The sequence below is a fragment of the Lissotriton helveticus genome, chromosome 4_1, assembly GCF_964261635.1.
Source record: "Lissotriton helveticus chromosome 4_1, aLisHel1.1, whole genome shotgun sequence".
NCBI lineage: Eukaryota > Metazoa > Chordata > Amphibia > Caudata > Salamandridae > Lissotriton > Lissotriton helveticus.
In genome coordinates, this window is record NC_136063.1 from 2,127,364,176 (window position 1) to 2,127,384,814 (window position 20,639).

The 20,639-nt window shown below is 44.3% G+C and overlaps 1 protein-coding gene across 1 annotated transcript in view; it reads left to right on the forward strand.

Annotated features, from left to right (window-relative positions):
• Nucleotides 1–15,297, forward strand: part of MAGT1 (magnesium transporter 1) — a 191,201-nt gene extending 175,904 nt beyond the window's left edge. Inside the window, exon 10 of the mRNA XM_078688829.1 lies at nt 13,431–15,297. Within this exon, the coding sequence (XP_078544955.1) occupies nt 13,431–13,446 (16 nt within the window). The 3' untranslated portion in view covers nt 13,447–15,297. The remainder of the gene's footprint in view (nt 1–13,430) is intronic.
• The last annotated feature ends 5,342 nt before the right edge of the window (nt 15,298–20,639 follow it).

Here is a 20,639-nt window from a genome sequence, read left to right on the forward strand (position 1 = left end):
TCTCAAATAGGATCGGCAGAGCGCTCGTCGGGTCTGTGAGATATACCAGGATGTCGTCTGCATACAGCGATACCCAGTCCTCCCAGCCTTCTGTCCATGATCTACCGCGTAGCAGAGGGGTTGTTCTAAGGCGCATCGCCAAGGGTTCCAGCACTAGTGCAAAGAGAAGCGGCGACAGGGGTCAACCCTGTCGAGTTCCTTTTGCCAGTGGTACAGCGTCTGAGAGTCGACTGTTCGCTGCGATACATGCCACCGGATCCGTGTAGAGGAGCCAGATCCAAGCGCATAATTTCGGACCGAAGCTCATGCGTGGGAGAACCGTGAAGAGGTAGTTCCAGTCCACCATGTCAAAGGCCATCTTGGCGTCTAAGGAGAGGACAGCCGATGGCTCCGACAGGACATGTTCTTGCGCCAGTGCACTATGTAAGCGTCTAAGATTAAGCGCAGTGTTTCTATTAGGCATAAAGCCGGACTGGTCCGGGTGTACTAAATTGGGCAGATGTGCTTGCAGCCTGTTAGCGATCACTTTAGCTAATATTTTGGATTCCGCATTGAGCAGTGATATGGGGCGGTATCACAGACATTCCGTTGTGGACTTCCCGGGCTTCGAAATCGCCACGATCGTAGCCACCCTCTGGTCCCAAGGCAGTACACCCTGTCCCAGACAGTCGTTGTACATATTAAGTAGATGGGGGCAGAGAGTGCTCGCCATGACCTTGTAAAGCTCTAGCGGGAACCCGTTGGGGCCCAGAGCCTTTCCGGATTGCAATGATTTTACCGCTGCACATATTTCAGCAATTGTAAGGTCTGCTTCGAGCTTTATGGACGCTTCTGGCGCAAGGTTAGGCAGTTCCATGTTACGCAAAAATTTGTCAGCCTCAGCCTCCGTACTGTTCGAGGGCGCGGCATATACCGTTCGGAAATGGTCAGCCAATGCATCCTCTATTTCCCCCGGGTCTGATGTGAGACTACCCTCAGTTGTTTTGAGCTGCGTTATAGTTCTGGCTTCTGGCTCTCCCCTGTCGAGCCAGGCCAGTAGCTTCCCCGCCTTATCACCAACGTCATAGATTTTGTGTTTGGTAGTTGCTAGGGCGGCCAATGTATCTTGTCGGAGGTGTTCCCTATATTGTTGTTGTCTGAGATGAAGAGTATGGACCATTTCTGGTGTAGGATTAGTCGTGTAGTCAGTGTCTGCTGCTTGCAGTTCCTGTTCTAGTGTCGTGAGTTCTTGATGTTTCATGCGTTTGTATCCAGTGATGGATGCAATCGCCTTCCCTCGGAGAACTGTTTTATAGGCCTCCCACAATATGGCAGGTGAACTGACTGAAGCTACGTTTTCATTGAAGAAATGCTTTGTGGTCCTACGCAGTTCCTTCCTTATCTGCGGGACTTGTAAATACCCTGGATAAATTGGGTAGAGTCGTTTGTGGGACGTGTTATGTTATGTTATGAGAATTTGTAAAGCGCACAGCTGCCCCAGCAAAGGGGCGTCCCGGCGCTAATCCTGAGTAAAACACAACAGAGAACAGAAAGGACAAGAATATTAGGGGAATAGGAGAGTTTTAATGGCTTTCCTAAATTGATACAGCTCATTTATTTCTCGAATATGGCCTGGTAGAGTGTTCCATAATTTTGCTGCTAAAAACCGGAAGGAGCGTCCACCGGCTCTGCTTCGCTTGAACCGGGGGATCTCAACCATATTCTGGCCAGCTGAGCGAAGGGCCCACGTAGGCACATACATCTTCAGCAAAGGTTTTAGCATTTTAGAGGTTGACTGTTTTAAGATTTTAAATGAGATACACAAGACCTTAAACTGTATCCGCTGGGCTACTGGAAGCCAGTGGAGTTTACGAATGGATTTGGAAGTAGAACTGAAGCGAGGCAGACCTATTAAGGCTCTAGCAGCCGCATTTTGAATGCGTTGCAGACGGGCAGTTTCCGTTTTATTGGTACCTAGAAACAGAGAGGAGGCATAGTCCAATCTGGACAATACCGTAGATTGAACAATTATTTGTCTGGTAGCTGGGTCAAAACATTTCAAAACTGCTTTCAAACTACGCAGTATGCCAAAGCAAGTAGCGGCAACTTTTTTAGTTTGAGTAATAAAACATAATGCTGGGTCTAACCAGATTCCCAGGTTCTTTACTTCTGGCTTAGGTGTAGGAGCTTTTCCCAAATTAGAAGGCCACCAGTGGTCTCCCCAGAGTTCTGGGTTTCTGCCCACCAATAGCACCACCGTCTTGGCGGCATTGAGTTGTAGACAGTTGGCTGTTAGCCACTCTGCTACAGCAGCCAGACCTGACTTAAATTTGAGATGATCCATAGCATCTCCTTCCGATAGGGCGACCACTAGCTGCGTGTCGTCAGCGTACGACACGATGTTAAGGTCCCACGCTTTGGCAACAGCAGCCAATGGCTAGACGTACAAATTGAACAGGGTGGGGCTCAATGCCGAGCCCTGAGGAACCCCCTGCTCAATAGAGTACGCCTTGGAGAGGAAGGGAGGAGTAGAAACACGAAATGATCTGTTGGTCAGGAAAGACCTGAACCAGGCAAGAGCCATATCAGTGATCCCTGCCTCTTCAAGCCGGCGGAGCAGGATCTGGTGGGAGACGGTGTCAAACGCGGCACTGAGATCAAGGAGGATCAGTGCCGCCGTTTGGCCCTGGTCAAGAGAGGCCCGAAGATGCTCTGTCGTAGCCAGGAGCGTCGTCTCCGTGCTATGACCGGCACGAAATCCATGCTGAGTATCATCCAGAGTGTCATTTAAGTTTAAAACATTAGTAAGGATGGAATTTACATGGGCCCCAGCGATCTTAGTGGCCCAGTGAAGCAACGATATGGGTCTAAAGTTTTCGGGCTTCCGAGGGTCTAAGGTGGGCTTTTTTAATATAGGGGAGACCCATGCCTGTTTCCATTTAGCCGGCACAGTTGCGGTTGAAAAGGAGGCATTAATAAGGATATGTAATGGGGCAAAACAGTACAGAGAAGAGTCTCTAAATTGGGCAGGCTTAAGGGGGTCCATCGGGGAACCTGATTTAATGAGCTTAGTTAGCTGATCAAACCTTTCATCAGAGATTTCGGGGATAGCTGATAACCTAGAAACAGGACTGGGTCTCGTGTCTACGCCACCGCAGGGCTGAATCTCCGGAGTGAAGGCTAGGTAGATGCCCCGGATCTTTTCCACAAAGAAGGAGGCTATCTCCTCACATTGAGCCACTGAAGTAACAGTATGGGCAGCGGAATTCTTGGTGTTAAGTTCCTTAAGAATTTTAAAGATCACTTTAGCTGGGTTGGGGCTAATTTTTATTTCGGTGGCATAGTATACTGCCCGAGTCCTACAAATGGCTTTATGATATACTTTGAGTTGTTTTAAATAGCAGACCTTTTTCTCGGCGGAGTAGTCTTTTCTCCAGTCGCGCTCATATCTCTTACAACGATGCTTTGGCGGGCCTCAAAAAGATCTGTATCAGGGATTGGCGTCCTGTGTACGTCTCATACTCCAGGTTACTGGGATGAGTCTATCCAGTGCCCAGGTAAGCCAGGTGCAGAACGAGTCGTATCCTGATTCAACGTCAGAATAGGGGTCCAAAGGATCAGTTTCCAGAAGGGCGTGAAAGTCCGCAAAGCGGAGTTTACGCCAGGGCCTTTTGCGTACGGCTCTTTGAGTTTTACATTTGTCGGGGTAGATATACAAAAAGTCAGTTCAACCATAGCATGATCTGACCAGGCAATAGGCGTAGGAGCAGGGGAGCTGGATGATTCAATATTCGTAAAGATTGGATCTAGCGTATGACCTCCATTGTGTGTGGGACCTTTAACTAATTGGAAGAGCTGGAAGGCTGCTAGATCAGCAATCAGAGTGCAGATCAACGGTTCATACTCCAGCTCAAAGTGAAGGTTTGTCACCCAAAATTCTGAAGTTGGCTGATCTTATAGCAAAGGCTTCCACGATCTCCAGGAGAGATGTATTAAACCCACACATAGGTCCAGGGGGTCTGTATATTAACCCCGAGAAAGTAAAATGAGCGTTAACAAGGATGTTAAAATGTCCACATTCAGCCCCTTTTAGATTAATCTTCTCAAAAGAACAGGAGTAGACTATTCTAATAATCACAGCAATGCCACCCCCTCTCGATGCCCTGTTTATCAGAGTAATCGAATATCCAGGCGGAAGTGCTAGGTTAGGAATAGTCGTAAGATCATCACTCATCCAGGTTTCAGTAATGAAAAGGATATCAGGAGATTCGTCCACTATGAGATCGAATATTTCCGCATGGTGCTTCGGTAAAGATCTAACATTTAACTGGAGCACTTTCAGTTGTTGCTGTGCAGAGGAAGTACTCAAGGCTCCTATAGTAGTAGGAACCGGAAGACTAAATTGATCACAAGAGCATGTAACCGGGCCACTCATGGGATCAAAGGGGGCGACACAGTCCTGAAATATAGAAGGGCGCAAATTAAGCAGCTCATTTCTAGAGTAAGCTCGCCTACCTGGCCAATTTCCACCAGCATCTCTGGCGAGAGGCGCAGGACTGGCACGGACGCTGTGCTCGTCCGCTGCGCGGACGAGGTCCTATACACATTTATAGGGCGTGAGGAGGGCGGGAAGATTATCAACTAGTCCGCACCCCTCCAATTTCCCCCAAGATGGCGGCTTGCCCCTTTACAGTCCGGCGTCAGCAAGCAGTCTGCTGCGCGAGGACAGGGGATCGGGAACACAGTGGAGCTAGGGAAGATCAGCCCTCCGATTAAAATACAAATAGCGCAATGCACTTTAGAATTTTTAAAAACAGGCAATTTAAAAATACGAGGGTTAAGGGCACACAGTCTCCCGGCTTCCGCCTCAGGAGCGTTCACACAGAAAGTGTGGTGTGGTGTGAGGAGTATGTTAAAACTATCGGGGAGTGATCAGAGATCCCTCTAGGTCCAATGGTAATGTGGTCTATGCATGAGAGACTGGACATTGAGGCCAGGAAGTAATCTATCCTGGATAGACTGTCGTGCGCTGTGGAGTAAAAGGTGTATTGTTTTGTTACCGGGTGTTTGTCTCCATACGTCCACCAACCCCAATGCTTCACTAAAGCTCTGTAAGCGGGAGACCTCGGCCAACGAGGCCCTCACCGGGAGTCTATCCACGCTGGGCTCCATTGTGGCGTTAAAGTCTCCGCCAATGAGGGTGTCCCCATCGGGTAGGGACAGCAGAAATTCACTGAGGGCTGGGAGCGCTACCGTCTGTAACACCAGGGGGACATATACCGATACTACATTAATTAGTCTGCCCTCCCACTGCCCGTGTATTGCCGCAAACCTACCCTGATCATCGTGTTTAGTCTGTAAAACTGAAAAAGGGGAATTCTTTCGCAGTAGAATGCCTGTACCTCTAGACCCACTGGTGAAGTCAGAGTGTACCGCCATCTGTCCATTGCTCTACATGCTGCGCCTGTGAGATGGGTCTCCTGTAGAAGTACCAGTGTAGGGTTCTGACGCTTCAGGGCTCGCAACACTAATCCTCTTTTAATTCTAGCTCCTAATCCGTGGACGTTCCACGTAAGCAATGTGAGCGGTGGCACGGGGACTTTCTGGCCCTCTACCCGGGTACTAGTGTGAGGTGTGACTGTCGCCATTAAAGTGTGAGGTGTCATTCGGAAAATACGACTCTATAGTGTCATGCAGTGATCTGACTTGCATTAAAAACCACGTTTCAAGGTACATTCCGATGTAAACTAAAACGAACAAACAGAAAATCTGATCTTCCCACTCCCAAAATTCATCCCTGCCTCCCTGCCTGACGGACTTTGAACTGTCCGCCACCCCAACATAGCAGAGTGCTTCAACCCAACCCACAACAGTGTACTTGCGTGTAGGAGGTGCGAAGTCCGGCGTGAATGCGACCCCTCCTGATCAGCCACGCTCACCTTTGTCCAGTGTCCAGAGCCGGCTGACAAAAAAGTTTTTAGTTACTAAACAGGAGTTCTAATTGCAATGCGTGGTCCTCGGGTTCAGTTCAGCCATTGCCAAGGTCGTCCGCGTCTACTCTCTGTGTGTTGTCTTGTTCTGGTGGGAAGAGGTCCTGACTGTCACCTCCCTCGTCGTCGGTCCGTTGGTGCGGTTCTTTGTTTCCCCGTCTGGGTCTGCCTGTCCTTCTCCATCCTTCAAGCCAGTCATAGGCTTCCTCCGGGGTCTCGAAGAAGAATGTCTTTCCTTCAGCTACAACTCATAGCCTTGCTGGGAACAGCATTGAGTAGGGCACCTCCCGGTCTCGTAGAGCCTTTTTTAGTTCGATGAAACTGCGACGGCGTTTTGCCACCGCTGCTGTGTAGTCGGGAAAGAAGGAAATTGACGAGTTGTGTACGCGAATTGGTGGGGAGATTCGCGGCGTTTGGAGAATGACATCCCTGTCTCGAAAATTGAAGAGGCGCGCAATCACCGGTCTCGGGGGCGCCACTGGTTTGGCTCTTCCGCCCGGCACCCTGTGCGCCCGTTCCACCGAGAAGAAAACAGAGAGCCCCTTAGGTTGCAGTCTGGTTTTTATCAAGTCTTCCACATATAAGTCCATAGCTTGGGTACCTTCACTCTCCGGAATTCCCAAAATGCGAACGTGAACGTTGTTCCTACGTGAGCGCCCTTCCTGGTCATCCAGCTTATCGGTCAGCATTTTATTTTCCGATTCCAAGCGCGAGACGGTCTTCTTCAGGATTGCTGTGTCACTGGTTAGGGTCTTTGTGGTCCGCTCCACCTCCACAACTCTGGTGGTAATTTACTGAAAATCAGCACGGAGAAGCGATACTTCTGCAGAAATGGAATCCACTGTGGTTTGTACGTTCAATAGTGCGGCCATTATGTCTTCCAGAGTTACTTTCTTCTTAGTCCCTGCGTCATCTCCTTGTGTTCCGCCTAGTTGGTTCTTCCCCTCTGACAGCGGAGGAAAGTCTTTTGAGTAGGCATATTTATCCAATCTGCCTTGTGTGCTTTGGTTTCTAGGGCCTCTGCCTGACATGGCGCCGTTCTAGATCTGCAGTGGGGACTGCTGCGCAGTGGCACGTGTCTGAGCGTTGGTGATTTCAGCCAGCGACGTCTTAATGTGCGTCGGTCTTTAAGGAGATTGTGTCCAGCTTCTCACGGGGCTCTCCGTGTGTCCGCCGATCCCAGAGAGGAGTGGGGGGAGGTTATATTGTGTCCGTCGCCGTCTGGGGGGGGGGGTCACCACAGGTTCCGGGGGGGATATTAATGGGGTCCAGGCCTCTTTGTTGGTAGTGGCGGCTATGGCTCCCAGAGTCCCCGAGGTTATGCTTGGAGGAGGGGGGGGACCATCTGGGGAGTCCAGTGTCAGTACGGCGGGCCCTTATGTGCCGGTTGTGGTCTTGTCCTGTTAGGGGTGGGAGGGAGAGTGGGGGCCGGGTCGCGCAATCCGGCGCTGTACAGCACAGGCCTTGGTCACACCCCAATCTCGGCCCCCCAGTCCCTCAAAACTGATCCTCCAGTCTCGCCTTTCCCCCGGCCGTTCTCCTCAATCCGCGGCGCACTCGGCAGCTCACAAGTTCTCCCCCTTAGCGGAGAGGTCTGGGTCGTCCCCTCCTCCGTTCTTCTCCCGGCGGCACTTTCGGCTCTCACCCGGGCAATTGGGTTACTCGAGTCCCCGGCTTCCTCTGTAGGAGCAGGCCGTTGTTCCGTGTACGCGGCCGACTCCGGCTGTCGGATTCAGACCGGAAGCACGGCATTCATCGCCGCTCGTCACGGACTGCTGCGGGAGCCTCGGCCTCCCAAGAAGAGGCAGGATAAATGTCCGGATTTGTTTGAAGGGGCACCTCACCGCCGGAGCTCACTTAGCACGCAGTCATCTTGTCGGCTGCTCGCCACGCCCCCCTCTTTTGACTATCTTGAAGGCATTTGTGTTTGATCCGGTGCACAGTTGAGTGGCTCAAGTTCTTACCCTGAAGACCTTTCTTTCGGTGGAAATAATTTTGGAGCTTATGGTCAGACTTTCTGACCCTATCAGTTTGTTGAACCTTTAGAGTTCTCCACCCAGCTGAGTTAATTCTTCACACATAACCATCCTTCTTAACCAAGGTGGTTTCTGAATTTCATGCGGTTTATTCTGTTACTTTACAATCTTTCTTACCTTCCCCTTATCCAACCAAAGAAGAGGATGGCCTTCATACACATGACCCCAAATTTGCAGTGGCTTCTCCCATATAGTCCTCATCGAAACCAAGTGAATCATCTGCTCTTTGTGGGCTTTGCCAACGCTTAAAGGGTCAAGGCGGTGACCGAGCACACCATTTCGTACTGTGTATGTCTGCTGTGTCTAGGCCAAAAAAGACTTCTCCATTTTATCCATAGCTGTGTCTACCACCCTCATCATCGGTTTCCCGATTGGCAACTTCTGCTAGGTGGCTATGTCGCCATATTTGTGTTGTTTTTTTCTAAGCACTACAGCCTCTTGTGTCAGGCACGCAATGACTGGTGCTTTGCTAGAGTTCTTATCCTTCTGAGACGGTGCTGATGTGTAACTGGTTTCCCTATTTCAGTGGTGTCGGGAAAGCAGGGCTCCAGTTGTATGTTTTGCTGCCGATTTGCTGTCCTTATCAGGTTCCTCTTCCAATCAGTTGGCACTGAAAAAAACGTGAGGAGTATTATACTGGTGCACCCGGGGGCTTGGGGGGTTGGTTTGGGGGGGTTGGGGGGGGGGGTGAAGCCTGATTTCATCATATATGTCTGGGGACTTTTAAACTCACAGGTAGAGTTGGGCAGTTCTGGGGAGCTTCTACTTTCAAGGGTTTCTGCACGCAATCTGATACTTGGAAGATTGATAAGGTTATAAAACTGCAGTTAGGGAATCCATCACAATTTGTTTTACAGAAAGTAACTTGTTATTTTTAAGCAAGACTCTTTGCCACTGGTGTCCGGAGTTACTGAGGTCATTTTATTGCGAGTTTTGGTTTTCACACAGTTTTCATTTGCTTTCAGCAGCTGAAATATCCATGCGAAACATCATGGAAAAACATGCAGGAATCAGCACAAAAACATGGAATCCCACATTGTATCCCCAAAACTTGAAATCCTTGTTGTTTCCCTTCCCCTAGATGTACTAAAATTCCAATAATTCCAGGGTTTGGAAATAAGAGGGATTACTCCGGACCAACTAGTAATGAGAACCTTAGAGGGTGGTGTTCTCTGCACCCCTTAGTAGTAAAGACAGTTGTTTGCTCCATCAGTATAGATTAACCCCTTCACTGCGGCGGCTATTCCGCCGCAGTGCTAAGGGGGCGGGGCGGAAGAGCGGCGGACGCATGCTGGTGACGGAATCGCTCCGTCACCAGCGTCGGTTGCGCTGTGCTTATGACGGAGCGGTTCCGTCATGGCCCGCCCCGCTCAATAGAACGCTCAGCGCAGGCGCGGAATCCGCGCCGCGCAGGCGTGCCGTGCGGGCCTTGACGGAACCGCTCCGTCATCAGCACAGCGCAACCACGGCTTATGACGGAGCAGTTCCGTCATCAGCAGGGGAGGGGTTAAAGACTTCGCCCCCACCCCCAAGAAGCAAAACAAACAATTAAAATGTAGGACATTTTCTTGAAAACCGAAAAAGAGGCACATCCTTTGGTAGATGAGCTATGCTTCACAGAGAGATTATAGATTATTAGATTTTAGGAGTGGAATGGTCATGTATTTTTTTTTGTTTGTTTCTGAAACTCATCTTCCTCTTGATAGCCTTCTGTGTTATTGAGCCTTCCATTGATGGTGATGTTGAGAAGTCTGTTACCAGTAGGACTGATGAACCCACTGGTAGTGGCCCCTACATTCTGTTCACCTGTAGCAAGACTTCAGGCATGCTCTTCTGTTGAACCCTACCATATTCAAGATGACCACTTTAGCCTTTATCTTGTGCTCTTCTTTGGTGTGAATACGAAGAGTTTTTTAATTGAAGGAGTAGTCAAAATGTTATGTTACAATCAGATGTAAGACATGGTTGTAGCAACAATGTTTGATACGTGGATACCTTGCGACAGAAGCCATTAGGCAATACCTCAGGATTGTGCTGGTTATGTTGTTCGTTCTTGACCTCTAAATTACTTGCAGCATCTAACCGGTGTCAAATAGGCACTCTACAATAAGTGGATGTAAATGAAGAATATACAAATTAATAATATTCAAAGTGATGCATAAAAATATTACAGTGGTCATTGATACATATGGAAACAAAAACGTAAAAAGAAAAATGTAAATATCAAGCAAATATAACAAGCACAATTTAAAAGCAACCAGAAAAGACCGAGCAAGGCTCAGATCAACTGAAATCTGAATAAGCGTGCTTAAACGTAAACGCTAGTTCCACAGCTAGAAAAAGACTGCTAAAAAAGGCCTCTGTGGACTGTTGCTCACAACAAAAGTTGAGACTATTTAGCTGTCATTAATACTTCCTTCTTCTCACCCAACTTGTAGTTTACTCAACTGGTGAGAACGTTCAAAAACTAGTGACTGGTTTCAAATGTAGTGGTTGAAGAAAATGGCTGAAACACTTGAAAATGTTTCTATTAACTGAAGATGCTAAGGGAACAGCTTCTAAAATCTGAGCTTGTTAGAATATCGGGATTGAGAATGTAAGAGATGTAAGATTTCTTGAATTGAGAGAAGTGATCCGCAGTAGAAGTAGCAGTGAGATCATTGACACCGTGAGATATGGAAGCGAGAGTGGAAAGGACATCAAGGACTGTAGATGCCAGAACCTCAATTATTGGAAGCCGGGGTAGAGGGAGAAAACGATTGCTAAGCAAAAGGAATCAAAGTGATCACACCAGTCAAATAGGGAGGAGTCAGTCATGTGTCCCTGGCAATGATGAAATTAAGAGTATTGCCAAAATCATGCCAAGTGAGGTCCATTAGTTGGGTCAAAAGAAGCAGCCCTAAGGGAAACATAAGAGGTGTGAAGATCAAAATAAAATGTGGGCTTTTATATGAGGCAGCAAGACTCTAGCGGTTACCAGATCAAAGTTGTAAAGGACTCCTTTTGATGGGAGTCCCCACATTTAAGATGCTTCATAGCCGCCCAGTTGACCTTGCCTTCTCTTGGGTAGAGCAGAAAGATAAACCCTGGGTGCGGATTAAACAGCAGGCAACACCTCTTATGGCTTCCCCCTAGAGTGCACAACCAGTTGAGCTCTTTTTACAAATCAACAGGTACTACCTAATATTGAGAGAGTTGTCGAGCTAACCTACCCGTGGCATACCCCTCCCCTGTCACCCCTTTGGTATGGAACTCCAATTTATTTTACCGGGGGATACTTGTTAACAGATTTGCTCAGTGGAGAGGTGGATACTTGCAGACCTTTTTTGTTGAAGCAGTGATCAAAACACAAGATCCCTGTGCAAACGACTTTAAGAAACAAAGGAATTAACCAATTAGGACGAGTCCTACCTTTGCTGTCTGACTACATTATGCTTATCATGTTGTAGTAAAGATGTATCCTGATAATAGAACAGATTAAGATGCAGGAAATCCCGGCCTGATTAATCTTCAGAACATACTTTTATCAAAGGCTGCCTTTCGCCTACGGCTTCCTGCCCCTCTGCAAATTATTTGCAAATCTCTGGTGCCTTCCAAGAAGTGCAATAGAACAAACTGCATTCATCATTGTGAAATCAAAACCACAGACTTTTCTTTCAGCCATGTCTTCTCTTCTCCATTCGGGCTGTAGGTGATCTGGTTTTCTGGTATCTTCATCCCAGTCAATATGAGCAATGACTCTTGGACTGGCTCTGTGCTTACAAATCTGTTTGTGGCTCAAGTGGTTGGTATATTCTCTGTAGGTATGGAATGGTGCATTTGGTGGAAGCTGGTGCAAACAAACCCAATGTTTCGTTCCAAAACTCTCAAAATAAATATTCCTACAATGATTCCAAGCTGCAAAGGTTAGAAAATGCCCAGTTGTGTAGCTTGTGGGACATTGAGAAGAATGAAAAGCTTCAATACACACTTGCAAGAACCTCCTGAAATAGAAGAATATCATTTAGCAACAAAATAAGAGTTGGTGATCTCTTTGGTGGGGAGTGTGCTGTAATAATGGTGTCCTGTCACATGTTATTTATGTTCTTCTGGTGATGGAGGTTTTCCTAAATTAATCCATACTGGAAAAAGGGTGTTGTCCTTAGGTGTTAGAATTCAACAGAGGTGCAGTTTTGATTGGCTGTTAGGGTTCTGAAACAAGGTGTCCAAGGCAATGTGCAGAATTTTTGGACTGCTCACCTCTGGTGCAAGAATAGACTATCAACGTGCCCCTGAAGGAAGAAGGCTTCAACTTATGCACATAGATGTTGCAATCTGAGTCGAAAAAGGAGAACGATTCATGAACTTCACTATTCGTGGGGTCGATCGAAAAGGCAAATGGTTGTATTACATATATAGTGCCCCCTGCCAAATACTACATTTTTGCTGTTTGTACAGCAGGAAAATATATGTAGAATAGTTGGGAAGACCGAAAGACATCTTCTGTAAATAATGTGTGGCTGCTTTCCAGTGCTAAAAACAGGGTGTTTGCCTCATTGGTGAAAAGCATGCCAGTAGAAAACCAGGACATTTGAGTTGCCCTTGTTTGTGCATGTTCTCATCAAAGAAGCGCGAGTGGGGCAGAAACTCCACAGAAAGATAGGTGCTGAAGATTTACCATCCGGGAGGATTTTGTCAGGAGACAAAGCAGGTCTAGAGATATTCCAGTACGGTTAAAGGGGGACGGGCCATCCGAAGGCCATAATGAGGCAATATTAACATTTCCAGCCAGTGAGATTGGACATGGTCAGATCCTGCAGATGGGATTTAGCCAGGAGTGCTTAGTTCAAAATGGGTTACCCAGTGGTCGCCATGAATATTGAGCAGAATACAGTTCACCCTCACTGAGAAGTTCTAGAGAATTTGCACAACAGACACTGCTTTGATTCTGTCATCAGGCATCAGTTTGACACGAAGCTGCCGCTGAGCTCACACTATTTTTATTAATCAATAAAGGGAAATGGTAATATGGCTACATACAGTACGTAAGTAGCCAAGGGTGTATGATTTATAGATGTCACATTAGTAATATGCATGGGTACTCTATTTTTTGTGTTATGGTAAAATTGTAGATATTTTGACAATATTTATCAAGGTTTTAAGACTAGATGGGCTGTAAACCTGTGTATAGCTTCACTTAATGCAGCTTTTCAAGTGGGTTTTTCTGTCTAAAATTATAAAACACAACAATCCCATCCTCCTTCTCCATAGTCTGTAAGTGCTGAGAAATTAAGTTAGCGATGGGGAGAATTGTTTGAGCCAAAATGTTTTTCAAGGCTCTTCAAAATGTGGTGGTTATTAGAGCACGTGCCTTAGATGAAAGCTATATGCTTCAAATGCCAATAATCGTTTGTCAATATTTAACCAAATCTGTTCTTTTTTTCAGCTTTTTATTAAGTTAGAAAAGTTTAAGAGACGAATCTACAGGATCACTGCAACCTGAATTCCTGTGCATGCATGGATTATTCAGAAGAGCTAAACATCTTTGGTTCAGACTACCTCTTTTGAAATGTTGGGGATGGTGGTTTCCAAGAAACATTACACCAAAGAATACGCAGAAGTGACTCCTGCTATTGGCCACATAATCGCATCCAAACTGCATGATGAAATCCCAACGGTTCATACGAAAAGAGCCATGAAATAAATGAATTGATCCCCCTTGCATGCTAGCGCTAATGCGATGTGGTGCCCTTTACCATGTTTCACTACTGTGTGCAACGCCTTTCTAAAAGAGCAGTAAACTTTATTTTAAAGCCACACAGAGTATTATGAACCAGTCCCAAAATATCTTTGTTCATATTAAGATTAATTTTCTATGTATTTGTCGACTGAGCTCAAGCAATCCTACTTTGCTTTATGACTTAAGAAATACAGTAATGCTGAAATATTTAATTTCTTAAACAACAACCATTTTGGATAAACTGTAATAATCTGATCCATGCAGTTTGGAAACCTTGTCTGTAAGAGAGGCATTATTATGCGAGTATCCATTTAAAAAAGGAGCACATCAACTATTTTGAGTAAACTTGAGTCTTCCCCTGCACCCCTTATCACTAAAAAGTAATGTTACTTTTGTTTTTTGAATGTGCAGTAATCTAATCCCATCATTCTACAGAAAAACGTAAGCAATTTTATAAGTTAGCAGTGCTGGACAATTTATTCTGATTTGAAGAAAGACACTTGCTCCATGATTGGCATAAGGTTTGTTTTACATTGAGGGTTATATTTAGGAAATATGGGGATTGTTATTTAATAAACTGAGTACCAGGTACCACTGGTTCTGTAATGCAAAGTGGATCAGCCATATGTATGTGACCAACATCACCCCTGTGCACAGTAACAATGTGATCAGTAATTTCCATTCAGCTATATCTTGTTACAAAAATTGTACAAGTAGAAATTAATAGTAATGCTGCTATGAAAGTGGATAGTTTCTGTCCGTTCAGGCAAGATCTCTCCACCCTAGAAAGTAGATAATTTAGAACCGCCAGATAAGGAAAAAAAAGAATCGTCTTCAAATAAAGTGATTTTCTAAGAATAGTATAAGTTTTCCTGTACAATGATGTCTCCCAGAGGAATGTGTATAGCAACAAATAATTAGTAGGTAGCTGGTTAACCTCATTAAACTGTAATGTTGTATAGTTTTATTTCTCTCGTCATGCATAGTTCTAAGGCAAGCAGTACTTATTATGCCTTCGCTAACATGGTAGGAACACACATTACCACTATGAAATCTATGAAGATTATGGCGTACGGACCCCATTAGTCATCTGCTGCCGCATAAGAAACGTACAATCTGCAAACAGAGATACTGCAGTTGGGCATCTTTATGACATTACATCTTGTACGAAAATGGCAAATTGCTAAAGGGTTAAAGCAGAATGTAGTCAGAACATAAGAAAAGTAAGTAAAGTATGGAGTCTTGGAAAAAAAGTATACCACCCTGGGGCAAGTTTCAACAGTGGCTAACATCTATTCAGTTGGGTTTTTATTTTGATTTTTTTATACTGAACAGTTTTTGGAAAGTAAATAAATTGACATCTAAACATTATTTTTATGCAAGTTTGCTACGTTTACTTAAATCTGAAGTGCCTTAACTGCATAGTAGAGGTCTTTCATTTAAGGGCTTTGTTTAAAAATCTAGTCGAGGGGCATCCTTGACTTATACCTTTCATAACTTATAAACTGTGTAACAGAGGGAGAAAGTGCTTAACTAGGTCTGAATAATTTTCAATAAAATCATTTTACACTTTGCTGCAGTATCCTTTTTTTTATTTTTGTAAATAATTGATAATTGTCATGTTCATGTCAATCTTAAATGCTTTTCTTTGAATCTGCAGTTTCTTTTCTTTATTTTGCAAATCTGTGATAGTACTATTGTAATGGTGGGTTCGCTTTACAAATCTAACTTCCCGTCATGGACTGCTTTACCCCTGTGGTTCCAAAATTCTTGATGGGACAGCGTAATAAGAATGTGACTTGGAGATCTCAGTGTCCACACTGACACAATCGTGCAATCGCCGTACCAGAATGCAATGCTGAACCTGCTGTAAAACTTTATTTATAAAGTTGCTAAATATGTAAAGATTTACGTGGTTATCAGCATACGAGTATCAAAGGGAGGCTAACCACCAAATTATTCGGGAAAGCGGCCAATTCTTTTCATGCCAGAGGTTATAGATCGACTGGAATGGCTTTCAAGATAGAAGCTTCTAAAACGAAAGATATGTATCAGATGACAGGATGTGATGGGTACCACATTTTAGACGACATGGACGCTCATTTCATTTATTTTTATATTGTTCTGTAGTGCCACTCTGACAGAATGACATATGGAAGTCTTAACCTTACATGTACTTGTTATTGTCCAAGCTCTGCAACAGCACCTTACCGGAAACAAATAGGTGATCTGAACTTTAAATCTAGCTGGCATTTTACACTGCTTAATTTTAGTCTTAGATGGGTCTGAATAGTGTACTAAGGAGACATATATGTGTGCATGTGCCCTAATTAAGACGATTCATAAATTATTAATCATAGTTTAAATAATGGCTAGCACAATCAAGTAAATATTGCAACATCTGTGGTTGTAGACTTGTATGAGGGTGTACGCTCCACATCTCAGCTGATATCAGATGTAATCAAAAGCAGCCCTAGGTGCACTTTAAAACCTGAACCAAACTGGTTGCATGTATTTCGGTTTATGTATGTACCGTTTGTAATATTTGTGACTTTTTTATGTTATGAAAATTAATTAATATTTATTCATTCTCTGAGTTTTTGTGTTATGTGACTTGATCGGGCCATGTTAACGAACTAAGTAATGTAGGCAGCACCCTATCAAATTTAATCCAGGGCTCTGGCAAAAATTTAGTGATATGATCTCTGGTCTTACACTCATAGAGCACTATGAAGGTGGCAGAAATGATGAGCATTTTCCAGAATGAATACCGAGGCTGAGCTTGATGCTAAACTAATTCTCTACTCCATAACAAATGGCATAGTGGCCTAATCTAGAAAAAAGGATTGGATCTTTTTTATGAATCTTTGCTTGGTACAAGTTCGAAATAACATTCATGTAAGAGATATAAATTGCAGTTTAACAACTAAGTTATAGTGATTTGCCCACTTAATGTTTTTTTAGTCATTGCTGTAGTTATTGCTTCCAACATATGAGATACGTGAAATGCTACTCCCATCAATTGAATCAGATTGTAATGAATATGTATCTGTAAGAGCGAATATGCAGTTTGTGGTAGGAAATGTGGCTAAACAGTCAGATCTGCTGACTCTGGAGCAAAGTTCGAGTCCTGGCATCGTCTAAACATCATGTGATTCTGGGTAAATCACTTATTCGGTCTGTTTCTAAAAAAACTGAGCTGACCTGTAATATAATCTGGTGCACAGGTAAAGCACGTACTTTAATCAACCAATTATTGTATGCAATATTGGGACTCTTTCTGAAGAAAGATATAATCACCATTTGTCAAATATTCAGTAATCTACTTTCTAAATGAGATTTGCTTTTCAGTCCTGGATTGAAAGCAAAGCATGGCCAAGGAATCATTCACAATTTACATGTTCAAGTTCCGGGCATAATCATACTTAATACCGCAGAGAGTTTACAACCCCTAAACAATAATGCTTGCTGGAGTCACGACAAATAGGTTAGTGATGAGAAATGCTAATTGATCATCAACGGATCATTACTCATTCATAAACATTGAATATTTTACCCTCCGTGGGGTGTTATGGGACACACCACTATAAGTCAGCAGGCTGGCGTTCTTTTGCAGAGGGCTCTGCGTTGACAGTTGAGGGGCAGTTTGTTTTACCACTTTGAATACAGGTCTCTCCCAGATGATCTGTGTTTTTCTGACTAATGTCAACATGTACTAACAAAACATCATTTGATATGTCTTGATCTGTGACACCTCTTTCTGCAATGTATAATAAGAGTAATTGGTTTTGGCTCTAGTTTTTCTCACAGATTCATCATGCTTTCCGTGGGTAAGTGTCCTTCCTAAAACAATATTTGAAAAGGATCCACATTTCTTTCTTTTACATTGTCTTCTGACAACCTTTTTGTCAACGATGTCTTTACTGTTGGATAATGTTTAGGAGTGCACTGAAAGATAGCCGACGATCTAGCTCAGAGGTAGGAAGCAATCCAAATGAATCATTTTGTCTGCTGTAGGATCACTGCCTCCTGAACTAAAAAACTGAGAGGGGTCACCTCTGACCTGCCCCCACCCCATCTACACAGTAAGGTTCAGGAAAACAATGGCCTAGAGAGCAATGCTCCTGGTCCAAAAAAACATGAAGATGGTTGAAGTCTAAGGAATTTCTTTTCACCCTCAAAGGCTCGATGTTGAGCAGTGCCATTTCTGTTTCATTGCACCAATCAAGGCAATTCCAGCGGGGAAAGGTCTTCTAGACTCGTACATCAAAAGTCTCCTCCTCAAAGGTACACAACCTCTAGCAACTGAGGTTCCTAGATTAAAGTGCATGCAAATTCCCAAAAGACATTACCACAAACCACTTGCCCGTGACATACTCCCAGGATTTTTCAATAAACACTGGATCCAGAATCTTTTTAATAGATGATAACATCACTTTTGAGGGCAGGGGGCACACATTTTTATTGCAAGCTTTTGTTAACAGACCTCCTTCCAGATGGACCAATGTTTGCTGAAACCAAGAATTAAAATATATTTCCAGCTATGACAAATGGAGGCTCCATGCCTATATAAAAACATATACCACCAGAACAGGACCCAGCATTTTTAAGGGTAGATGCTTTGGCTAACTTTGTAACACAGTTTGACAGAAGATATATAATCTATCATCTAAGACCATAGAAGCTGTTAGTCCCCCAGCACTGGATATTTCAAAGATTCACATGCTTGAATATTCTCTATCCTTAGGCTCTGTAGTAAATGTTTATAGAGTAGTGTCTTAGTACACTTCAAATTGTAAACCGCCATAAACAACCTGTGGTCTATGTACCGCACTATTTTACCCAAACTCTCGCCAATGAGGTGGGGAAACCCAGAGGTTCAACTTCCCACAAAGGCTGCCTGGTGCAGACTTTTTCCACAAGCTGCTAACAGCGAACCCTCAGAACTCTGCTCTTCTTTTGTTATTACTGCTTTTTTCTTGCACTACTGGTGTTATAGCCTTATCCCTAGGACTTCTCTCTACTCCACTTGGATAAGGGGATAACAGGTTTTATCATTTATATAACACCCCAGCTAAATATAAACCTTTATTTGAGCCTTGCCCCTTCTGTGAAGCTAAAAAGACATACCTAGATATTACTCCCTAAAAATACATACTATTTTAGACGTGCCAGACGACTCATCTATCGGTGAGGATTGCAACTGTAAGACTTATTACAATAGGGAGACAAGAAATGTACCCACCTGAAGGAAATGTCATTTAGTGGAAAGTCCGCAAAAAGCATTCCTGTTAAGGCAACAAAAAGAGGGCTTGAGTTGGTCAGAGCCTTTTCCTCCAATTCCCGACCTCGACTTTAAAATCCTGCCTACAAATTGCAGGCTTCTAGGATGGGAAGCAACTGGTAAAATCAAGATTTCTAAGACTTTTTGGCCATTTGGTGAGGTTTTCTTGCCTACAAGTTCGAAAGAAGCATCTTAAATTCTTGACCACTTCATCAGTAATCGCAGAGAAATCTCCCAAGGCTCCTGACCTTGTATTGTAAGTATCTTTCGTCTACAACAAGACCCTGCTTTGTCGATGGCTTCACGGTCAACTAGGACACCAAACATAGTCATAACTCTTGTTGATGTTTACAAAGACTACCACCACGTTTAAATAAAAAATGTATGAACAGATTTTATTGAGTTTTCAGAAATAAACAGGGTACGAATTACATCTAGTCTATCAATAAGATTCAATAAGTATTCACATAATGGGCAGTTCATGTCATCATTCAAAAGAAATAACATAATATCCACCCCTCCCACACAATTACTACCACCACGTTGATATATTGTACATCAGTCAGTGACCGTCCTATTGACCATTTCATCCGTCTCTCTCCTGTTGATGGAACCATTGTCTATAGCTGCCCCACCAACCACGTCAGCGTCCTTTGATCTCTAATATACCTTAATAAAGACCCTTTCACAAGTACTGCTCGTGCCATTGCTGCCTCTGCAGATCCTTCAAGTTATGTGAGAACCGCAATTTGGCAGACAGTAAGGAGGAGATAGCAATCCATGAGTAGAAGGATTTACAGAGATACAAGCAATATAAGCACCAGGCACTTGACCCACATCATGTGGACATCCACCCAGTACCCAATGATTCAGGCGATGGCAATACTGTTGAGCTACCACTACGCTATGAGGGCAGGTTCTTCCCTTCATCTAGTGATGGCAGACTTTCAGGACATTTTCAAACACCTGATGGAGATTTTCTGTATCTGTTTACACCCTCTAGGGTACTCGTCGCAGCCCTGCGGTGTTTGCCAGCATGGCCATGTTCAAAACCTTTTACATTGTCTCCATTTCCCAGCCTCTCAAATACTGCAAGCTCATTTGTTGTCCCTAACCTCAGTTAAATGCATTGCCTAGTGGCATACCTATACAGTCCCACTTCTGGTAAACGGAGTACCTATTTTAGGTCATGGAAGGTTTTAATGTCACCTCCTCTGAATAGGGATCCTAGAATCATACATGTACAGTTGTTCAAAACTTAAAAGCTACCCCAATGTAGTCCAGGTGTGAAGTTGAGGTTTTTACTATTGGGAAGTTAGTGAAACTTTTACTTCTTTTAAGCTTATCCTAGTCTTCAAATGTGGCACTAGTAAGTGTGTTAAGTATAACCCCCAATTCCTGTTATTTATCTATCCACTGTCCTTTCAAGAGGGCTATTCCTGCAATAGAGTGGTCCACTAGGCACCAATTTTTATCAGTCTCCTCTCCTCATTCAGCCTTGTAACGTAAATTGGCTGCCTCGAAATAATCCATCAAGAATATGACTGCTAATTTCCCCCATGGGTCTAGCTGGTAGAGTAGACTAGCCACTACTCTTGATATCTTCCACCCCACTCCCAACCCCTCCCACC